Genomic DNA, 22,109 nt, shown 5'->3' with positions numbered 1-22,109 from the left:
CACATGACTAGCACGTAGCGAGATGCCTACCTTAAACGCCGTTCTTTCTTTTTCTTCTTCTTTCAGGGGCAAATCTCGCGCGCGTGACGTTTTCGATTTTGCAACGAGAAAGCGAGCGCCGTGAGAAAAACTCGAATTTCGATTTCTTCATTTCCTCGGCGGTCGAGAGAGGCTCGCGGTGCCAGGAGATAGACGGCACACGCCGTTTCGGATCGCGGGATCGACCCACGTAAAATCGCCCACGTTATTTGCACAACACTACCGTGATTCCTCTCTCGCAATCGCTAAACGCCGCGCGCCGTGCGTTCACATTTGTTATAACATTGCGCGCTATATACGTGACACAATGGGCGAATATCAAAATATCGCCTCGACCTCGGCTTGACTCATCGGGATTTCACACTCCGAACGGTCCTGCTCTTGAAATCGTGCGCTCTCATTAATTAAAATTCGCTTCTACAGCTCCTGCAAATTGAATTGTTCTTTCAAAGCCGACGCAATCCTTTCGTCTCATTAACAAGATATATAACCGCGTTATTTTCTTTGTTAATAATAAGGAATGAGATTTTCTAAAGTGTAAAACTTATACGGCATAGAAATAACGCGTTTGCCTGTGAAACGTGAAATTTTGACGTATATGAAGGAATCCGATTTAAGCCGGTTAATTTACGGATCGACGACGCTAACTTAATCAAGCAATCTGACATCTCGGATCGTAATTATAGGATTCGTGATGAATACGTACAACGTACATACATATAAACACGCGAATCGCGTATACGGTCGCGTACGGTTCTCAACTATCCGCAGCTACGATATTCCGTAAACTTGGTCGCACCTATCCATCAATAACCGTTTACGCTCTATGCAGAGATACACGGAGATACGTAAGCAGCGCGCCTGCACGTGTCATAACTAACGGATATTGCGGAATACAATAATTTTTTACGCAGTCGAGAGAAAGTAGAGTCGATAACTCCAAGGAAACGGGCTAAACAAGGCAGAACCTTTTTACGTTGTCGCAATCGATAATTACGGCAATTGCGTAATTCCAGCGTTTGTTAATCCTTCAGGCGCAAACGTTTCCGAGGGGGGAAATGTTTTCGTTTTCGATTTTGCATTAGCCGACTGGAAAATACCTCGTCGTTTCATTGCTGGTACAGCGTTAAAGAAAACTGCATCTCGATCTTTGAGATTAGATTTGGCTTCTCTGACACGAGCTAATATATTATATAAGTTGGTCGTATATAATCGTATGTTCTTGATCACGTTTCACAAATAAAACACAACTTCGCTTTGTTAAAATATATGTCGCATTTAAACAGACATTTCAAGGAAAATGTCTCATTTTTCAAGTCACCTCTCGCGACCAACAGAGAAATATTGAGGAAATATCTCGCTGGAAACATCGACGTTAAAGAAAAAAAAATATAGCTTTCTTCGAAAAAATTCAAAACCTTTAAAATTTTTCTTAAGCAGCCGCGAGCGAGGCGTTAAAGATCCGCGAAGAAGTTTTAACTTTTAATGTTCGGAGGCGGTCCGGCAATTAAAGGCTCAAAGACGAAGAGGCTATACTTTACGCTCCGGCGACTCCGTAACTTTTTCTCTCGTTCGTCGACTTGATCGAGACCTCTACTTCCACGTCGGACTCGGTTTCTCCGTGCAATCGCGTTTGTAATTTGCGGACGCAGCAGTGCCTTGCAATTGCGAGTGCGCACCTGACGGATGCGCGGAGCCGCGCCTTCTGAATAAAATGCATTATTAATCGTTCCTGCAAAAATGTATTAGTTGCAGAAAACCGTGATAAAATATATTAACGCCCGTGAAGAAGAAATACTCTCTCTCTCTCTCTCTCTCTCGTCATCGTTTGCATCGTTAGAAATAATTGCGCGCCACACGAGTCCAGGGGATCGCGAGAGATCTCATCGCGATTGTGATACTGTGAATTCCCCTCTTTCAACAACAACCGGCGTGAAAGTCGCGTCGTCGTGGAGCGGCGAGATATCATCCGGATGTTATTTATTTGGACAAGTAAAATAAAACGTGGAACAAGGAATCTCTTATACTACCGGCTACCTGCTTCGCCTGCCGTTATTTATCGTCGCGCTTTCCGCGCGAGTCCGCGATCGGCGGGACGAAAAATCGCGCGGCGCTCGATCGCGATCGCGATCGCGAAAATAACCATCGGACGAATTTCTTCAGCTCGATTTTTCAAATTTTCTTCCTCGCTCTTTTCTCTTTCCTCTCCCTATCCCACACACGTGGTATTTCGCGCGGAACAGCGACATGCCGAATGCGTGTCCGTCGAGCTGTGTGCGCGTGAGCGCGCGCGATTTTGCGTCACAAGAGAGGAGGATGTTGGAAATCTGGCACGCCACGCGCGAAAGCCGCGCTCGCGTTTCCGTGGCATTGTAAAACCCGGCTGAGAATCGAGGAGACCGGGGGGGAGGGGGGAGGAACGGGAATAAAATAGAGGCGGGGGTACCCAGCTATGCGGGTCAATTGCGCTTGAAAGGTCGCGAAACAAACGCGCGTTAGATGTGGACGGAAAACCTGGATTTTAAAATTGTACCTCCGCGCGAGGAATCTAAAGCTGCATGTATACAATAATACGATGTGCTACGCTTAAAAGCGCGAATGAAAGTTGCAATAGTTGTTGTCATAATTTCTCCTCCATTATCTCGACGCTTGTAATTGCTACAGATACTGTTATTACAGTTATTAGTTCAGCATCAGCCACGGAAAATGCTAAATTGAAAAAAAAAAATAGTCATAATCTCTCTGTTTGTAAATTATACGGTATTAAATAAAGTTATTAAAATGTATACGTAAATTACCGAAGCTCGCGCTGCCTTGTCGCGGGGCGACCCGTGTGGGGTTTTTTTGTTAATGTTAAGGCGTCCGGAAGTGATAATATATATATATTATATATAATAACAACTTCTATGCGCACAACACAAAACGGTGATTGCATCCTTGCGCCACACGGGCATGCATTTTCTTTCCCTCTTTCCACGGTGCAGCCGCGGTCACGCTTCTAGCACGTCCCGAGAAACCCGTTTCTCGAAAGAAAGAGAACTTGCTCGCTAAAGTGACACGCGAATACGCGCTTGAGGTCCACCTAGTTCTCACGACGCATTTCGCCATCGCTGCACCACGACCACGATTAATGCGACATTAATAAATCCAACGGTTCACCTGCTTTTTATAAAACGTATCCTTCCGCTCCGTTTCCTTCGATCTGTCAATTACACACGTTGGAAAACGCCAACCAAAATAAACGCCTTCTTCAAATCGAGAGAAATGCCTTATTAACTTATCTTTAGAACGTATCGAGGCGATTATTTTGATAAAATTATTTTAATTAAAGTAATGAGTGGTTATCTCGATAAATGCGATAAAATTATTTTTAATTATTATCAAGATTACTCTCTCTGTAATTGAATATTATTAAAAAAATAAAATTATATTCTAGAAAATTTTGTCTTGACATACGACTTCCATCAAAATTTCAAAATTTTACATTATAGCTAGTAAAAAACTAATATGTTTAGTTAAAGTCCACAATTCTTCGATACTTGAATATTGAAAAATAATTAAAACCACAATGGTTTAAAAAATTGAAATAGTTATATCTTTATTAAAAAAATCAATTTCTTCTTGGGATAATATCACAGCGTACCTTCAATGTGCCGTATAAATGCAGGATAAATCACGTTCGTAAAATCACATCAAATTTAAACGACGTCATTCGCACAGCTATACATTCGGATATTCGAGAAATGTGGTTCGCGCGTATTACTTTCTAAAAATATGCTATGCTTAATTTTGCAGATTATTCCTCTTTTAATCTTCAAACGATATAATCTTAAAAATTTAAGTGCAATCTGAGGTATCAATCGGAAGAAAAATAAATCGAATCGCCAGATAAATTATCTGCAATATTGCGTCGTGTCGATTGGAGATAAACAAATATCATAACATCTGAAAACATGAATTTCCTCTCTTACTTCTTCGAGAATCTTGTAGGAATATATCGTGCAATTAGTCATATAATGCTACATGATATTTTACTAAACAAAAAGAAATATACTATATATATTTAAGAACTTCTACGCAATTTTTTTTTCTCTATTTAGACTGCAAAAATATAATACACGGAATATTTTGGCGTGCGTTACTCCAAATTGCATGAAATTTAATGTCTTCTCGCAGATCGGATCTAGATGATCGGGATAAGATTGTTGAACGGAGCGCCGTAGAATCTCGTATTTTAAAATTAACGCGACCGGGCCGACGGGTTCCTAATTTACACGCGGTCCGGCCGGTTTGTTAGCCTTTCCGGCGCATAAACAACGGGCCATTTCACGCGAGACGCATCCGCAGGAAGAAAGTGACTGACTCTCGCAGATCGCGCGGCCGCGATAGCGACGCGAAACATCACCGCAGTACGATTTACATTCCGCCAGAATTTCCCGCACGTTCGCGACGGATCCAGCACGCGTTTTCGCCGCATACCGGAGACCGAGATAGTATAAGAGCGAGGAGAGAAAAAAGGGAGAAAAAAGATTCGATTTGTTTGACGGCACGCGCATGGATCAATTATAATTTAAGGCCGAGGGAAAGAGAGAAAGAATATGGAAAGTGAATTCGAGAGATTCCGCTTTCTGACACTTTTCATCATCGGCGAGAAATCGAAGGTGGGACGCGCATCCGTGATTTGGAGAAATTAGACGCGGCAGAGAGAAGAAACCGAGACATCGTGCGGAGGACCGTGAGGGATGTCGTAGAAAAGTTATCTTAAAGAGATATTGTATTAAAGGTAAAAGTACCAATGCCGGGACACTTAAGAGTAGGTAAATGTACCAGTGTGCTGGATACTTTTAAAAAAATATATAAATTTATAGAAATAAATGTTTGGATACTATATAACTAAAGTTTCAAACTACAAAAAAAAATATTTTCATCTTTAATTTTATAATTCGCGTTATACTTATAAATAATAAAAGTGTCCAGGTATAGGTACATGTCCGGGCATTGGTACCCTTTACCTTACCGCGTAGTAGCTTGAAAAAGAAAATCATCGAATATTGAAAAATACCAACGACGCGGTACTTAGATTTGGAGAAAGTGGAAGGATCGATTCACGTGGCACAATAAAAATACTGCGGAACAAAGGTATCGGGGAAAAAGTTGCATTGTTACATTTACACCTGCATCCGCCCTTGAGGCGAGATACGTAATGTATAAAGAAAGTAAGTGGTAGATCGCCGGAGCGAGATACCGGCGATCGCAGTTGTTATATAAATTACGGACGAGGAGTTTAACTCGGGCTGCTGCGATTGATACAACGAATGAACAAAGCGGCAATTAAACAGCGCTGCATTTGCGGCGGATAAAAGGTTGTTGCACGGCGCGACCGTATAAGTGTTGTGAATTCGAAGAGGGTTTCACTGGCTCTCGGTTGGCTGAACCGCCTCGATTTAATAAATTCCACTTTGCCTTTAATTGCAAACTCGCGAGCGGCTTCGTGACGCGATAAGGTGATGCTGTACTTCTAATAAGGCGCGACTCGAGTCCGAGCGAAGTTACGCGGGTTCCGTCTAATCTAATCGCATACGTAAGCGACTCGTATATTATTCGCGAATGAGGAAACAAACGGGATTGAAATGGCTACGATTAATAGTTAGTCACGTCGCACTAATTATGGCAACAAAAGATCGAGGAACTCAAATAGCAAGGATTATTTGATAAAAAGAAAATATACGCTGAAAGTTTAGCGCGATTTAACGTCAAATAAAATTCGTAATTTATATATGCAATTTAGTAGAAAAAAAATTAATAAATTCAATATTAAATTAAAATTTGTAGCACCATATGTAATTTAATTAGATATTCTCATTTTTATTTAATATATTTACAGCAAATATTTTCTGAATAATTAACATATTCGCTAAAAATCTAATATTCTTTGTGATATTATTTAACATTATACACATACGTCATACAAATTATACACATTATACACATTCGACATAATTTAACAAATTATGAAAGATTCTGCGCAAATCTGTTCCTCTATCCTCCAAATTATCCTCATTAAAAGGAGATAGCGAGTGTGGAACTTTGAAAATATGTGGCGTTCGTAAATTGCACAGAATAGAGCGGCGAGTGAAAGATGATGAGAAAACACGTTTCATCTTACATTTGCATACGGCGCGCGTGCGTGTATTGCAATTTGAGTCGGCAACACATCGAAGAAGAGAGAAACGAGTATTATCGAATACGGAGAAGACTCATGATCCCCCGCGGTTCGACCCAGAAATGTAAGAAATTGCGGAATTGCTCGACCGAAACGGAGTTAATGACGATATCGTTTTTCAAAATAAAGAAACGATAAAAGGAAGGTATATAAAACGTGCCTGCAGTTATATAATATAAATTAATAAAATCAAGTAGGACGTGTGATATGTGTGGCAAGAATTAAAACAGTATAAAAATGATCTTTGCAAAAACAGTTATAGTGGCGATCTTCGATATCATGTATAGGTATGTAAAGCGCGAAGATGGACAATATTAATTAAATACTCAACTATATTACTCGTTAAGTATACAAACGTGACGATTAGAAAATTTCGTTTCCTCGTGTACTGCTTTAACCGTTTTCCTCTTCGATAATTTTTCACGGAAGATTGATCCCGAAACGACAGCCTTAGTTTTCCATTAAACTCAATAATAATTTGACAAAATGCATTTGTATAAATCTTTATCTCGTTAAATACCATCCGTTTGCATCTCGATTGAAAATACGAATCAGGACGAGTCCGAGAGATAGTTAAAATGACTCTTAATTATCACCTTTCGTAGTAACGTAGTATCTTTAACGCGCATTAACGTTACCGAAGTGTAGCAGCGCAATTTCTACGACACAGCGAGCGACACGAATCGTATGCGCCCCGACCGACTTGCGATTACTGAATTTGACACAAGACGAGGATAATATAAGGGGAATAGTTGCGCGCGCGATCGAGCGTGCGAGAGATAAGATCCCAGATATCGTTTCGAGTGTGCGTGTTGGAACGATCGGTTAAACGAAGGTGCAGGAAGCGCGGGAATAACTGGGGCCCCTATTACGATCTACGATCTACGGAATATCGATCTCTTCGTAGCACGCGAGAAGTCGTACGCCGGAGAAAAAGAAAAGAGAACGCGAGTCTGTTCCGATGGGTGCGTTCGTTAAGCGATGCGAGAAAAGAGGAAGTACACGAGAAGTTACATGCTAATTTCCATCGTTCGCTCGTAACGACAACGAGAGTTCGTCGATCCGTCCGCGGCGCGATCGTTATTAAGACGATCGTTGCGTGGCTCGTGCGTGTCTTATTCCAGCTGCGGCTTGTATAACGAATTTCACGAGGGTGATTAATACGTTGTAACATCATAATAAGCGGAATAATAATTGCGCGATGTAATTGAGCGTCGACACATTTGAGTGTTACAAGAGAAAATTGACATGGATGAAATATACAAATGCTTAAGCAAAGTTAATTCCAAAGGTTGCGGAAGTAAATGTAAAATTTTATATTCAAAGGACGGGCAAACGTATATAGAAAAATTGCACTTTGCGTTTATCTTATCGATTTATAAAGATATGAAGTGTACACTCGAGGTTGCTTCAGTTAGTGGCCGCGAAATTCGGCGATAGGACAAAACCGATATTTATGTGCGGATGTCCGAACGTGGTACAAACACGCACGTACAATTGCCAATTAGCTTTACAATGCGTAAGATACCAAGAGCGTGACGGATCTGCGTGAAAAATTTCTTCCGGCGACACTTTTTCGCTTCTCACGGACGTTAACGACTAGACGAAAGCGCGCACATCCGCCCTTCTGGCGGTAACATCTCTGCTCTTTCTCTCTTGCTGGCACTCTCGGCTCGAGATTATAACTGGAGTTATCGATTATATATAGAAACGACACACCGAGAGAGCGGAGCGGCGCGGCTCGTTCGTCGGTTCCGGCTGAACGACTGACACCGCCGACCTTCGGCCGATTGGGATTTACGTAACGGGAAGCCCTTCACTCCGACAGACGGTGACGGATAACGCGAAACGTGATTTCCCGAGTCCGCGCCGCGCGTGCTCGTGCCGCTCGTGTCACGCGCGCGGAAAACGCGTCGCGGTGCGATACTGACTGAGCCGAGTCGAGCCGCGCGGATCCCGGCTTCTCGTCCCGCTGGAGTTCGACGGCAGTAGAAGTGGCAAGTGCCGGTCAGACCAAGTGGTGGAGGCCTCAGGAACGTACACGGACACGCTTACGCGCCACGATTTGCCAGCGTTTTCAGCTCGGCTTTGAATTTCGCGATCGATAGCGCTAATACTTCTCCTGCGTCTTAATATACGAGGACAATTAAAGAGACATCATGTTCGATTCGTGCCTGTTTTAATTTAAAGCTTGAAAGCCGAAGTATCGAAAAATGGTTGTATAAATTTTGTTAATTTGATATTTTAACATTACGATAAAGGAAGATAAATCTACGATGAAAATTGCAATTCTACAATCCAAAATCTAACTCTTATTTTTAATAAAAAATGTAATTATATATATATTACAAATTACAATAATGTATATATTACAAGAAGCTTTTCTCGTAAGAATTAATCTCCCGACCTATAAGCAACATTGCCTTATTGTTCGATTAAATCCACATTCACTCTTAGAATTTAAATCCAAACATTTCAAACAGTTATTTCTATTACATTATTTGAATCTCAACCTATTATACAAAAATTGCAAAACGTACAGTGGCTTTTGTGGCGAAATTTTCCGTAAGGAAAAATTGGCTCCACATTCAATCGAGAATCTATCGTCAACGAGCGAGGGATCAATCTTCGGGACACAAGTATGGTTTATGTGCCACCGTGTGATTTCTCCGCGGCGGACGGTGTCAAGTCCCGTACGTTCCTGAGCACTTAATGGCCCCTGACAAGAAATAAAAAGAGGCGAGGTACGATCGAGAAGGCTGATGATCTACGAGGAATCGGACGAGGAGCCGCGCGCTAACGGTGCTACCCATCTCTCCCTGCTTGCCAGCTGTTGACCGGAGACAGGAGTACGAAAGCTCTCTGTCCCGATCTCCCCTTCCATTCGTCATCTCTCGCCTAACACGCACCGTCCGACACGGCGCGGCAGGCGGAGGAGAGAGTAAAACAATTTCGCTCTGAAAAATTACCGCGGCGCCAGCCCAACGTGGAACCTTCAGAAGCGCTCGAGTTACCGCACGAGATTTATGTGCTTTGTCCTGAATTTAATTTCGACGACGAGATAACGTACCGCAATATCGCGGAACTCGATTATACCACCGTGTAGTTATCGATTAGGTCATTAGGCGTTGGCGGCTTCCGAACGTTCGCGATTTGTGTTAACGGACTCCTTTTCTTTTTTTTTTTTCAAACAACTCGAACCGGTCGATTTTCGTGTCACGCTTATCAGAAAAGCTGTATCTCTTGCCGCTTGTTACGCACGAACGAAATTTAAAGTCCTCCGGCCGCGGCGTGCTAATATTATAGCAACCGGCTAACCGATATGTATGGAGCGCCGATCGTTTTACACGACGCGCGCGACTCTTGTTGCAATTAATATTGCAAGTCGATATTTATTCTGCGAAACGGTCTTATTTTCTTTTCGCCGCGCCGACCATTCACCTACAAACCGCTCTCCTGCTCCTTTCTCGACATTAAAACGAGAGCCTTTCGTATAGCTTCGCAATTGTCGCGGCGCAACGATTTACAATCGCGAGAGAGCACGGATCATCGAGCACTGCGCTGCTCGACAATGTTTTATTTCCTCGTCGCGGAACGAATAGATGAACGTGACCGGAGGAGACGTGAGATTTATCAAAATCGAGTTTACTGAAACGAGTCCGATTCCTGATATAGCGGAATTCCTGTCGAAGGCGGAAGAAAAGTAATATAACGTATAATATCTTTCGTTTGCAAAATTAAATGGCAATAAATTTCGTAATGTCGAAGCATGGTATAATGAGGTGTGCTAAAATGTACACAGAAAGTTGTCTCACATGTGCTGAATAAATTACTCCGAATGCTTTTACTGCTACTTGGCGTCAGAAAAGGTTATCGCTGATAATCCAAAGAGTCTCCCATTCATATCTGTTTTCCCTTATTCCAATTATTGTTCTTGCAAGATAATTACGTGATGTTTGACTTTCTAAATTATAAATTATTCTGACGAAGATAAATAATTTCGAGCGACGTCCGATTTTCCTTCAAACTTTATATCACCGGGATAAAGTAATATATAAGAAGCGATAAAAATGCCTTACGGAATTTAGTCCTCCGTAAGGACTTGTGAGGATTCCTCGGCCTTGCCGGTATATGCATGCATGCCGTGACGACGCGAAGGCAGATCGCGCGATGCAACAAATGCCAGGCAAATACCAAACTGGCTTACGCCGACAGTCCGGTGGATTCGCATCGCGACTGAAATGTCAAGCCGTAAAAGCCGCGCGATTATAGAGGCCGCGTGACCCTTATAAATCTCCCATCGATTATATCCGAAAACCGTTCCCGTATAATATGCATGAAACAGCAGGCATGAAAACACGGTGACGTCTATTTTTGGCGAACATGGTTCACGACGTTTCCATTCCGCGAAATGAGATAAATGACACTGGTATAGGTAGCTGCAAATCTCCCGGACGAAATGATTCATCGCATTCGATTAACGATCCTTCGCTGCTCGATCGTTGCCAGAAGGGATTTAGAATGGCGCGACAGTGTTCGCGTCTAGTTTAAGCCTTCGTTAACCTGTATCTTAGCACTCTCTGAGGAAAAGAGTGCCCAATTATTTATCATGCTCTTGGACATCTCATCAAGAGAGAAATGTGAAAAATAATATAATATTAATATATATTATTGGACAATCTTTTTTTTTTCCAAACTGTGTCAACGAGTGTTCAAGGGTGACTTATTGTTAATATCCGTGTTTATTATATGAAACAGAAATATAGAAGCTTTTCTTCACCAGTAAATGATTAACAGAAATAGTTTAGCTTCTTCGACATAGATTGCCAGTTTTGTATCGAAAGAAGCTAAACCGTTTCTGTCAATTTTATATATTTTACATTTTACATCTTACAATATATAAAATTAGAATTTGGTAAACAGAATTGAAATTTCTAAACGCGTGCCTCGCGTCTGTTCATTCGGCATCTTATTCGAGTCTCTCTTCGGGGAAAAGGATCGAGGTAACCTGCATGCACGCATCGAGTCAACGAACTTCGGCACTCGACGTGTCGACGGAATCCGCGACGCGTCTCGAGAAAAAAAAAAGAAATTTACATGAATGTTATTCAAGTGATAATGAAATGCGTTTTGGAAGTCGCTCGGTAACTTTTTATACCGCGATAACGGAGCGTCCTTTATATGGCACGTGTTCACAAAAGATTTCAGCATTTGCGAGTCGAGCGTTGCAAAAATAAAATAAAACGGTCTCGGGGTTGCGGTACAATATTTTAATAGCATATTTCGGAAGTCGTGTGACTCATGAAAAAAGTCGCAGTCGCGAAAACGTCGAATCGAGGAATGACGGAGAGCGCTCGTGATGGAGACATAAATCTATGACGCAGCGGTCGCGAAATAAAGAAGAAATATAACGATAGAGCGGCATCGCGTAATCGTCGATCATCGATTGACGGCAGAAAACAGAAAGAAAAAAACATTAAAAAGGCCGGTCAGCCCGTTTCCCACTTGCACAAGCGTTTACTCGCTCGAGTGCGCGTTCGGGACATCGTCGCGAACATTACGACGCTTTATGTAATTCCTAGAAAGTCGATTTAGACGCTTATTCTTAAAAATTACGCTTAACAAACAGAGAGAGGGAAAAAAAGACGCGTACGTATCAAGGGAATTAATTATAATCAAAGGTCCGATGGTTCAATATAGGTTGCAGTTATTATCATTAACGTGAAGAAAGGATTATCGATAATTAATGAAAAAAATCAAATTAATGCAAACGAAATTGTTCTTAAAATTGTTTAAGCTTTTTTTTATAAACATCAGTTCGGTACATATAGATCTATCGCAAAAGAGTTGTAACATATTTCTTCTGTGTGTGTGTTTGGTTTTTTTATTATTATTTTATTTCGATATAGTTGCGAGGAATAATTCGAAAAGATAATTTTGCCAATATTTTTCGAGGTGAGTCAATTGTTTGCAAAAAGGTTTATGATTTATGACGTTCCAAAGGAGATTCTAATGCGTCAAAATGGCGATTAGCCGCAAATCGCGATGGAAGGTGAGCTAGTGCTCTCTTGCAGCACGATGCTGTATCTGTTGTGTTTCGCGGCGATTTAAACGTACATACAAGTGCCGCCATCTCCATTTGCACGTTACAATGATAATGCTGTTCTGAGTCGTTTTACCGACGCATGTTTCAGATGCTGCACCTCCTTATTGGCAATGAACTGTCTGCCGACAGTGGCAATTAAACGGTAAACAATGGCGATTTATTGTTCAACAACGTGCAATGTAAACAAACGAGATGCAGTGATCTTTCAAAAATCACAAACGATTTTTCTGAAAATTATTAGCATCAATAAAGGTCAATTGTTCGCAGTTACCCCCTTCACCTCAAAAAAAGATAAAAAATAAAAATTAAGCATCTATTTTATGTCTATAAAAATCTACTCCTACAATCAATAATAGCTGCGGTCCACTTGACGCTACAAATGCTTCGAAGCATTCCTTTTCTCTTTTCTTTCAATGAAGAAAGAAGGAGAAGAAGGACGCTCCAAAGCATTTGTAGCGTCAAGTGGACCGCAGCCTATATCTGCTGATATTTGCCAAATAATTATATTTTCATGGAAATTAAATGATACGATAGAGACGATAACTCGTGTATATGATTTACCAAGAAGGATCGACTTCGAATTGATAAACGATGGCTCGATGAAATTTATGCTATTGATGGATTCGCTGTCCGCGCAGCGGTATTTTTTTTCAGGGGGGATACAATTTATTGTATATCGCCCCAATCGCCTGTCGGTCCGACGATGAAAGCAAGCCAGCGAGCGCGGCGAGGGGCATTGAAACGCTCGGCGTGTGTTGATCCATGCGCCGCTGCCAGGCCACGGGCCAAGTAACAGTAAACTTCGTATCGTGGCCCCCCCCCCGTTATTACGTGCCGTCTCGCGCTTCTGCTTGTTTCTATACTCGCTATCGAAACGTCGTTTGCCCATCTCCCCTCCCCCCGCATCCTGTGACTAATGCCACGTATCTCTATAACTTTTGCGTCATTGAGCGAGCTAACGCTAACGTATGGAAGACAAGTGTGCAAGAAAACGGTTACCGATCCTTCGACTCGTCAAATCTGTTCCGAGTCTCGACTCGAGCTTTAATTAAGATTTTAATTCGAACCTCAGCTTTTTCAAGTCCCGATGTCGAAAAAAACATAGCGGCGACGTTACCCTGGTTTATCTCGTGTCCTATCTGAAAATCTTGGGCAACGCTGTTCGTTAAGAGATATTCGTTAAGATATTCATTAAAATATTTGTTAAGATATGCGTTAAGATATTCGTTAAAATAGATGTTGTGCTTTTAAAAGACCGTGCTTAAAACTGTCGCTCAACTCGTCGGATTCATAAATACCTATACATAGTGGCTATAAATAGTGACGCTTTGATAACAATTTGATTGGCCACTGCAATCAGTTTCCCTTTCATTTCAAACGTAAAGCCCATCGACTTTTCAGCGACGGCAATGCACCATTGTAGCTACGAGGCTGCAATATAACGCAAACGCGTATTTTAATAGCTCTGAAAACCGAGTCAGAGTGGCAACGACAAAGAACCGAGAATTTTGCGGAGAGCGGCTCTCTCGGCCCGTATCGAGCCGAGGATATTGTTTTAAACGGCGTCGTCGCCCATCACGAAGCCCGCAATAATAGCCGCGGACGGGGATTCATCACCGTGCGGACGGAGGAAATAATGGTAGCGGGCGCGGGCAAGAGAAGTTGGAAAACAACGGGAAGAGTTGGAGAACGCCGTAAAAGGGACACGGGACGCGTTCCCTGTGTGTTCGGCTTCGCGTTCTCCTTCCTTCTCCACCTCCTCCCGTCATCATTGTCTTACTATTTCGCGGGACGCTTGCTTTCGCGTCGAAAGTTCCATAAATGTGTCACGCTCCAAAAATATCTCTTGTTTAGGCGCGGTGACAAACCCGGAGATCCCCGGAATAACTCTTCTCCTACCCCATCCCCCATTCAGCCCGTTTTATCATTTTCCACTCGTCGAATAAAAATAAATCAGCTTTTTTTTCCTCCCACATTGAAAAATAGAGCATCGCCTCGGAGAGAATTATGCGATGAAATAGTAACGATGAAATAGTAATAAACCATTAACACCATTACTAAAATATCGAAATTAATTTGTTAATTATTACTAATGTTAAATATCAATAACAATAACAGGTTCATATACTTAATATTAATGCAAGAGCGTTAAATGACCTGTTAACTTCACTAAACGTGCCAACATTACCTATTCTGTTAAAATTTCAACGTTATTAATATAGCCTAAGATAATAATCATTTTTTTATACTAAGTTTTTAAAATTATGGTTTATTGACCGTAATTAGTCGCACTAAAGAGTTTAAAGAAGAATGCGGAGGATTAGCGCAAATCGCTACGTCGAATTTATCTCGAAGAAATAATAGTTAGAGAATATTAAGAAGAACTTTCAACGTTAGTATAACGAATACAGGTTTTATCGTTCGTCTTGCTGAACAATGAACGCGAAATATCAGCAACATCCGCGGCATGCAGGCCACAAAGAACTTCCTGTTGGCAATTTTTCGCTGGTGGATCCACATCTTTGTCCCCTCGCGACAGATTACGGCATGCAGGCCACATATTTTCGACGTTCCGAGAATTACGATAAATATACACGGTGCACCGACCATCGCGTTGCTTTTTGACGACGTGCTTTATGACAGGCGGGGGGGGGGGTCAGGCTAACCCGGATACGTTTCAGGTGGATGGAACAAAGGTGCCGAGACGCACCGCGGGCGTTATAGCTTTTTCGGTCGTGCGACGACCTCGTCGGAGGTTCCCGTTACAAAGCCTGGTGTACCGGTGTCACCCGCACGCGAGGATGACGACGATAATGCGGCACGGCGCGGTACAACGGACTCGTATCTCGTATAGTCAACAAACGCGATCGTTCCCACGTTATACGCGCGATTCGTTGGCAGCGCGCATACAAAGGGTTATCTAATAGCGAGAGAGACGAGATTTTAACGGGCTCCTCTGTCTCTCTCGCTCCCTCTCTCTATCGGGTTCGCCATTCGCCACCTGTTGCAGAAATTCGCCGGTTGATTTACGGCAGTGTCTGATTAGCGCGGTATTTCGGGGGGGGGGGAGGAGGAGGAAGGATACGCTTTTCTCTTTCTCAGCACGCGGTGGTGCCGGGACGAGTGGCGAAACCGGTAGAATGTATACACCGTATATATATGAATGATATATTCTTCAGATCGTGCACTCACCTTCGCCTGCTGGCTCTCCTCCGCGCCGCTCCTCTCCCCATGTCTCTCGAACACGGCGAAGCGATTCTAAAAATGGACAACGACCCGATTAATTCGATTACGAGACGATTCTGGAGCACAATACGCGAAATATTCGATCCCGACGAGCGGTCTCGACGCGAGTCTTCCGGCGAGATAGCGTTAAAATCTCGTTCGCGGATTTATTACGGATATACGCAAATATGTACATGTATATCTAGCCGGAGAGAGACAGGCCGAGCGCGAGTGTGACGTAAGGAAGGAAAGTCGATGACAGGCTGTCACCTCGGCGAGATCGCGTTCTTTTTTTTCCCCCGAGCGGCCGACGGAGAAAGTTTACATTAACTCGGAGTAATGAGAGGAGACGAGGAGATTCCTCTCCTCTGTCCTCTCCTCCCCCTCTTACCCCGATTCTAGCCCTGAAGGCTGACACGATTGAGGACACGAGCAGGACTCTATTGAGCATCCGTCGCACAGGTTTCCGGCGTGTCGCATCGTTGCTCATTTTCGTATAGGCAGATCGCGCACTTGGCACACTTTTGTACACGTGTACACTGTCGCGCGCGATTTCGACGGATCGCCGTTATGTCATCTCGCGAAAAAAATTAATCAAAGGATCGCGCGGAGATAAGAGACGCGCGGCGCGGAACACGCGAGACAGTGACGTGGAAAAAAAAAAATCGGTCGAGGCTATCGCGATCGGTTTGCCACCGTCTTATAGCCGGCGCTATCGGCGAGCGATACCGGACGGCCGCGTCGCGGATCGAAACTGCGGCCGACACAGCGCGCGCGGACGCCAATACGCCGCGAGAGTAAAAAGTAACGCTCGTCGTCGCGCGCACTTTATCTCACCTCGGTGGTTTCCTGCTGATACCGCTCGCCGGCAGCCTGAAACGCAAAAGCGAAACGTGACGTCACTTGTGTATGCGCGCCGCGTGTATGTAACGTATTAGGAAAAAATGGGTGAAACGCGCCGGTAATTAGCCGCGGCGCGGAGAGGAGCCTATCGCGCTCTGCCTGGCTTTCTGTCTTTATTAAAAGAAGAGCGGCCCAGCTTTCCTTCGGCCCCGCACGCGCGTCTTGGAAAAATTTCGCGCCGCTCGTGCGCAAAAGTGAAAAAATTAACTCGAATTGAAAAATGTAAATTAACTTTAACTCACTAAATTTTACGGTGCAAAATTTAAATTACGACGAATAAGGCATTCGGCTGCAAGTAAGGCAACAGCGCGGACCACGTTGCGTAACAATTGATAAGACGACCAATTTTGTAATTTAGTAATTAAATGCAAACACGGGGTAAAATTTTTTTTATTTAAGTGAAAGGTTTGCGGACCGGATAATCACACAGTCGCGTTTCGGGAGATCGACTGACCGAAAGTTGTCGTTTGCCCTTTCGAAATCCGGACGAATTAATTCGTTCGCGAAAATATACTTACGTGCGCTATACTGGCCGTATCCGGCGAGGTCGCCGAGGCCAGTTGGTTCCGGTTCTCTATGACCGTTTTTATTTGCTCGAGTACCTACGAACGAACGATAAGGTGGCGGTCAATAATTATATGCGCGCGGTGTGTTGTTGCGGTGCTGTGTCATTTGCCGAAACTTTATCTGACGCAGAAATCTTATTTTTCGAGAGGACGGGCTTCTTATACTTTTCATCTTTTTTTTCCACTCATTAATTTACACTTGAAAGCGAAATATTCTCGCCGTATTGCAGAACGCGAATTTTATCTTCGTCATTATGTGCGTCAGGCTTATAGAAGGCGACATTTTAACGTCGCGAAAAAGGGGGGAAAAAATATATATTTTCGACACAGAGAAATACGGCGATAAAGATTATTGCGCGCGTTTCGCGCGAAATGTTTGTCGCTAAAAGTGCCGGCCTCGACTTGTATAACGCGTCGATTTGCGAGCCTTAAAAGTATGTTAAAAGCTTCCGCGAATTACCCGAAGGGATATCCGGTGCCTTTGTGCGACGTGATGATGATTGTACTCCTTGTGCTCGATGATCTCGTTACTCTTCCTGGCCGGCCTCCGCTGGAAAACAGAGACGAAGAAGCGTTCACGCGAAGTGAAACCTTCGAGTCCTCGCGGGGTTTTGGGTTTTCCACGAACGTGAAAACTATTCGCGACTTTCCTCAAGTATCAGGACGGAACGCGCTTCTCATTTTTCTCTCGAAAATAGAAAGGATGGAAAGAGGATCGTCCCACATATCGCGTGGCATTCTGACACGAACCATCAAATAATTATCAATTCGTGATAATTGCGGCCGTCGCCGGGAGACGCGCTCGGGCTATCATTATCGCCGTTCTAATCGAGATGCACGATATAATTTGCCGGAATATATAAGTTTGCGAAAGCGGGAAGTGAATTCTAACCTTGCAAATATTACGTTCCCAGAAAATCGAAAAATAATGCATATCGCCTACTATTAATAAAAATATATACTAGATAAAGTATAATTATATACCTCTTATTCTAATCGAAGCATAAAATATAATTTATTGGCATATATATTTCGATATGGAGTGCGCTTTGTAAATTATTATATATATATTGCTTGTTTTAATCGAATTAATAATATTCGTCGCGAGCTGTAAGTCGATTAATTAAATAATTCTTATCACAATAATATATCACTACTGATATTACTGTGCTATTTTCGAGTGCCGCAATGAACGTAATATTGATAATCTTTTTAGGAACACTGGCACGTATACATGTACATATTTATTTTCTTTTTAGATTCTAATATTGCTGACAAAAAACAATGAACAATAATTCACCAGTGTTTTCAATTTTGTTCATTCTTTTCTTCTTTATTGAATCGCCATGGATTTAAATTGAATGCAATGGATAAAATATAATTAAAAACAAATCGTCAAATTACTATTTTAACTTTAAAAATTCGCTCCTTAAAATAACTGTTATTACTTTCGTCGTAAACGATACGTGCTAGAGTGGCAGTAAAATGGACGGAAGCGACGAAAAAGGCGGAGATAACGATCTACGGTCGCGCGAAAGAAAGAATAACGAAAGAGTAACGGTGTGCGACGAGAGAAAGAAAAAGTAAGTCGCGCATTTGTTCGAGGAAATACAGAACATCAGCCGTCCGCCGCGCCGGTTAATTAGCAGCCTTGTTCGTTAATTACGCCCGCGGCGCATCGTCGTTTATGCAACGTTACCTATACCGCGGTAACGGTGATCGGTTTACCCGGAGTATAACGCGAGTGCGAGTGCGCCGCGATTCTTCGCCGCGTCGCGCGCCGCAAAGATTGGAAGACAAGTCACGAGCCGATCGCGGACATGTGTAATCGCGTATAGGCTCGATTCGCGCGTGCTTAGAATACCTCGGCGGATCTCCCGATGACCGCGAGATGAGACGTGAAGCATCGGCCGTTTTTGCAGCCGTTTATACGCTTCACGCAGTGGCGAGCACACGACTCGCGAATCCCCGGCGCACTCGCGTATATAATTCGCGGATATGTAAACTACACGTACGACCGTACGTACTCTTGCGTCACGATTATAACGGCTCTTACGGATAATTCGAATGTCGCCGGGAGTTTCACCGGCCGGTGGAAAGGAAAACTTTACGAGCGTCCGCCTATAGCGAATAATTGCGTGAATGTTGCAATCTTTCAAACGCACAGAAAATAACGCTAAATATTAATTTTACTAACGCTTCGATACTTTATCTTTTATATAGCGATTGTAAAATAAATGAGCGAACTATTAACATACCGCATATTTACTTAGAAATTAAGAAAAAATAAACGTTTCTTTTTCTTTAAATTTTGTGCAAGTTTGGAAAATTTTATCTTCATTCTTTAGAAGATTTTCATGTGTCTCAAGCTCGGAGACTTAAATAATCTACCGGTTCTTAAGCATACCCAAGTTTTCAAAATTATAAAAATATAAACATTTCTTTCTTTCTTCATAATTTTGTGCAAGTTTGGGAAATCTTATCTTCAATATTTCTTTAGATTTCTCCATGTGCCTCAGCTTAGACTTAAATAATCTACCGGTCTTTCGTGACCAGTCCCCTGAGAAATACGCTAAAAGCAGTTCCGAACGTTTTACAGAACATCTGTGACATCCGAATACGAGAATAAATACTGACCTCGAGCGTCGCCAGGCTGGCCAACGAGGAGAGAGGCCGAGTGTGAGGAACTTCTCCCGGGAAAACGCTATCGTGGGACACTGACAATTTGCCGGCGCCTCCTCGTAACTTGACGAAACTATCCTCCACCCCGCCTCGTCGGAGAAATACGCTAAAAGGACAGAGAGACAACGAAACGTTCAATAAAGTATGTTACAAGAGATCCTCTTATCTCGAACTTCCCTGATGGCATTTCATTTAAAAATAGAAATTTCGTGTCACATTATTAAATCGAATTATTCAAATTGAAAGGAAACAAAACTCACGTAAGTACGTGTGTCTAAAAATATATACAGCTGATGTACAAGAAAATATATCGCATAAATAAGTAATTAAATAAAATAAATTAATAATCTATAATATACAAAAGAATGTTATCCTCTCCTTCTGTGATAAAATTGTCGTTCTATAATTCTATATTCATTGGCAAAGAGAAAAAGTATATGCGCATATCGTTTAACGTAAAATTTACTCGATGCTATTAATACTCGTAATTATAAGGCGATGAGTTATCTGCCAGGAATGACACACGTCAACAACGACAGATAATTATGCGGCCTTTCTGTAATGTGCGCTATCGCTCGAATGAAAGCAAACCGCGTCGCCGTTATACAATACGACGATGCATATCGACCCACGTAAATCATGCAGAGCACGCAAAACGCCCTCAAGTTTCGTGCTACTACGAGGTAAGCTACTACGAGGTACTACGAGGACAAAAATAAAAGCTGAACGAGAAAACGAGGCCAAGGATCGTAAATCGATAACGAGCCGAACACGCTCGCGGTTCGATTCGCGTTTCAAAAAAGCTATAAAAGTATATATTTTACATCCGTTTAAAAAAAAAAAGAAGAAATCTCTATTTTTGCTACTAGTAGTGTTATTTTTAGAAAAAAATTATCAGAGTTGAAAGGTAAAAAGCTAAAGGTAAAATTGAATTATAAATAGGAATTCGAGAGAGAACTTTTGTTAGAAGTAACAACAGTAATTGGCGGTTACCTACATTTTAATTAAGTCTAAGCTGTTGTGATAAAACTACTTTAAAATGTAGCATATTTGAACAAGGTCAGTGTTACTCATCCACGGCTCTTCTATTTTTAATTCTTTCGTTAGACATTACATCAGGAAATAGCTAGTTATCAATAGCTGATATTTTGGTAACATGACTATAGCGCTATTATCTACGTTTGCCGTTAGGAAATTATTTTCGGAGATGATAATTAGGTTCTCCGTAAGTGTTAAGCGACTGCCATATAACTCAATGACCTACTGGCGCCGAGATAAATTTCGTGATATTTACTGCTTAAACGATCCGCGGGTCTTGAAAGACGCGATGAATTTGCATCTTTTTGACGATCGGACGTGTCGTCCACTGAAAAGATTTAACATGGTATTGTTACAAACATTAACAAATCGATGAATACAATGCTCTGATATCGCAAATCTGTTAAGAAAGATCCGCATAAATATTTCGCGTGCACTTGAAGTAACCTTTATCTTACGAGGAAGCAATTTTTAAAAAATTCAAGATATTACGTATCTTGCGTAAACCCAAGCTATCATTGTATCAATTAACTTTATATAATCCATTTTAGATAGTAATTTCCAAGATATAAAAACGATTACGAGCCGCATTTATTTTTAAATTTTTCGAAAATTATTTTTAAGAAATATTAATATCAGTGCATGAATATATATAAAATATATAGATAGATTCTTTCGCGTGAAACCGATCTTTTAGATTGCCGATTTTTGTATATTCATTATTTTAAGTACACTTAAAAAAAAATTATTTCCGAGATTGTTATTAAAAAACATAGAGAGATGTATCCTTACCTTTCCCGATCGCAGGAGTCGGTGAGGAGCTCGCTGGCGCTCCTGCTACGGGCTTCCTCGGGGCGTCCCGCAGGATGCCTCATCGTGATCTCCTCCCGTGGGAGGCGCGCCAATTCGGCATCCCGATCGGCAGAATTGGAGACGGACCGTGCATCGGCGGCACCGCGACTCTTTCGCCGGAAGATCTTCCGAAGACCGCGCAAGGGATGAAAACGGCGTTTCTTTGGTTCTGCAAGCGGGAGGCATGCGAATAAGTGTTCGGTTAAATTCTCTTCAAGAACACTAATACACATATATGAACACGTTCGGTCCTTTTTTAATTCTAATGTTCTTGACAAAACGAACAATATTCACCGCAGTATTTTTAATTTTTTTTTTTTTCATTATTTTCTCTTTAATTGCTCTGAATTTAAATTGAGTAAAATATAATTAAATAAAAAATTAAATCTTCACTTCTTTCTAACTATTAAAAAATTCACCTCAGAAAAGGTTGATAATACTACAATAATTAAAAAGTATATAGAAATCAATTACG

The 22,109-nt window shown here is 42.0% G+C and overlaps 1 protein-coding gene and 1 long non-coding RNA gene across 11 annotated transcripts in view; one reads left to right on the top strand and one right to left on the bottom strand.

Annotated features, from left to right (window-relative positions):
- LOC143898994 (uncharacterized) overlaps positions 1–22,109 on the bottom strand; it is a 65,421-nt gene that overhangs the window by 9,943 nt on the left and 33,369 nt on the right. For 2 of the 9 annotated variants that reach the window (XM_077408883.1, XM_077408879.1), the window contains 7 exons: positions 21,575–21,803; positions 21,039–21,110; positions 19,700–19,850; positions 17,523–17,612; positions 17,015–17,098; positions 16,431–16,466; positions 15,561–15,626 (listed from right to left, as the gene is read on the bottom strand). In XM_077408883.1, the coding sequence (XP_077265009.1) occupies positions 15,561–15,626; positions 16,431–16,466; positions 17,015–17,098; positions 17,523–17,612; positions 19,700–19,850; positions 21,039–21,110; positions 21,575–21,803 (728 nt within the window). Of the gene's footprint in view, positions 1–7,757; positions 8,172–15,560; positions 15,627–16,430; positions 16,467–17,014; positions 17,099–17,522; positions 17,613–19,699; positions 19,851–21,038; positions 21,111–21,574; positions 21,804–22,109 lie in introns of those variants that run through there. The other 7 variants (XM_077408881.1, XM_077408882.1, XM_077408884.1 and 4 more) reach the window with 7 other exon arrangements.
- On the top strand, positions 17,152–21,729 carry LOC143899001 (uncharacterized). Of its 2 annotated transcripts, none has more exons than XR_013257355.1 (3): positions 17,152–17,496; positions 18,322–19,886; positions 21,590–21,729. It is a non-coding gene; the product is annotated as an uncharacterized LOC143899001 (long non-coding RNA). The 2 variants fall into 2 exon arrangements; XR_013257356.1 differs by lacking the exon at positions 17,152–17,496 and having other exon boundaries at positions 17,605–19,081; positions 19,662–19,886.

This window comes from Temnothorax americanus, unplaced genomic scaffold (assembly GCF_048541705.1).
Source record: "Temnothorax americanus isolate GAGA-0224 unplaced genomic scaffold, ASM4854170v1 Scaffold25, whole genome shotgun sequence".
Classification (NCBI taxonomy): Eukaryota; Metazoa; Arthropoda; class Insecta; order Hymenoptera; family Formicidae; genus Temnothorax; species Temnothorax americanus.
This window is presented reverse-complemented; position numbering and strand designations above follow the sequence as displayed.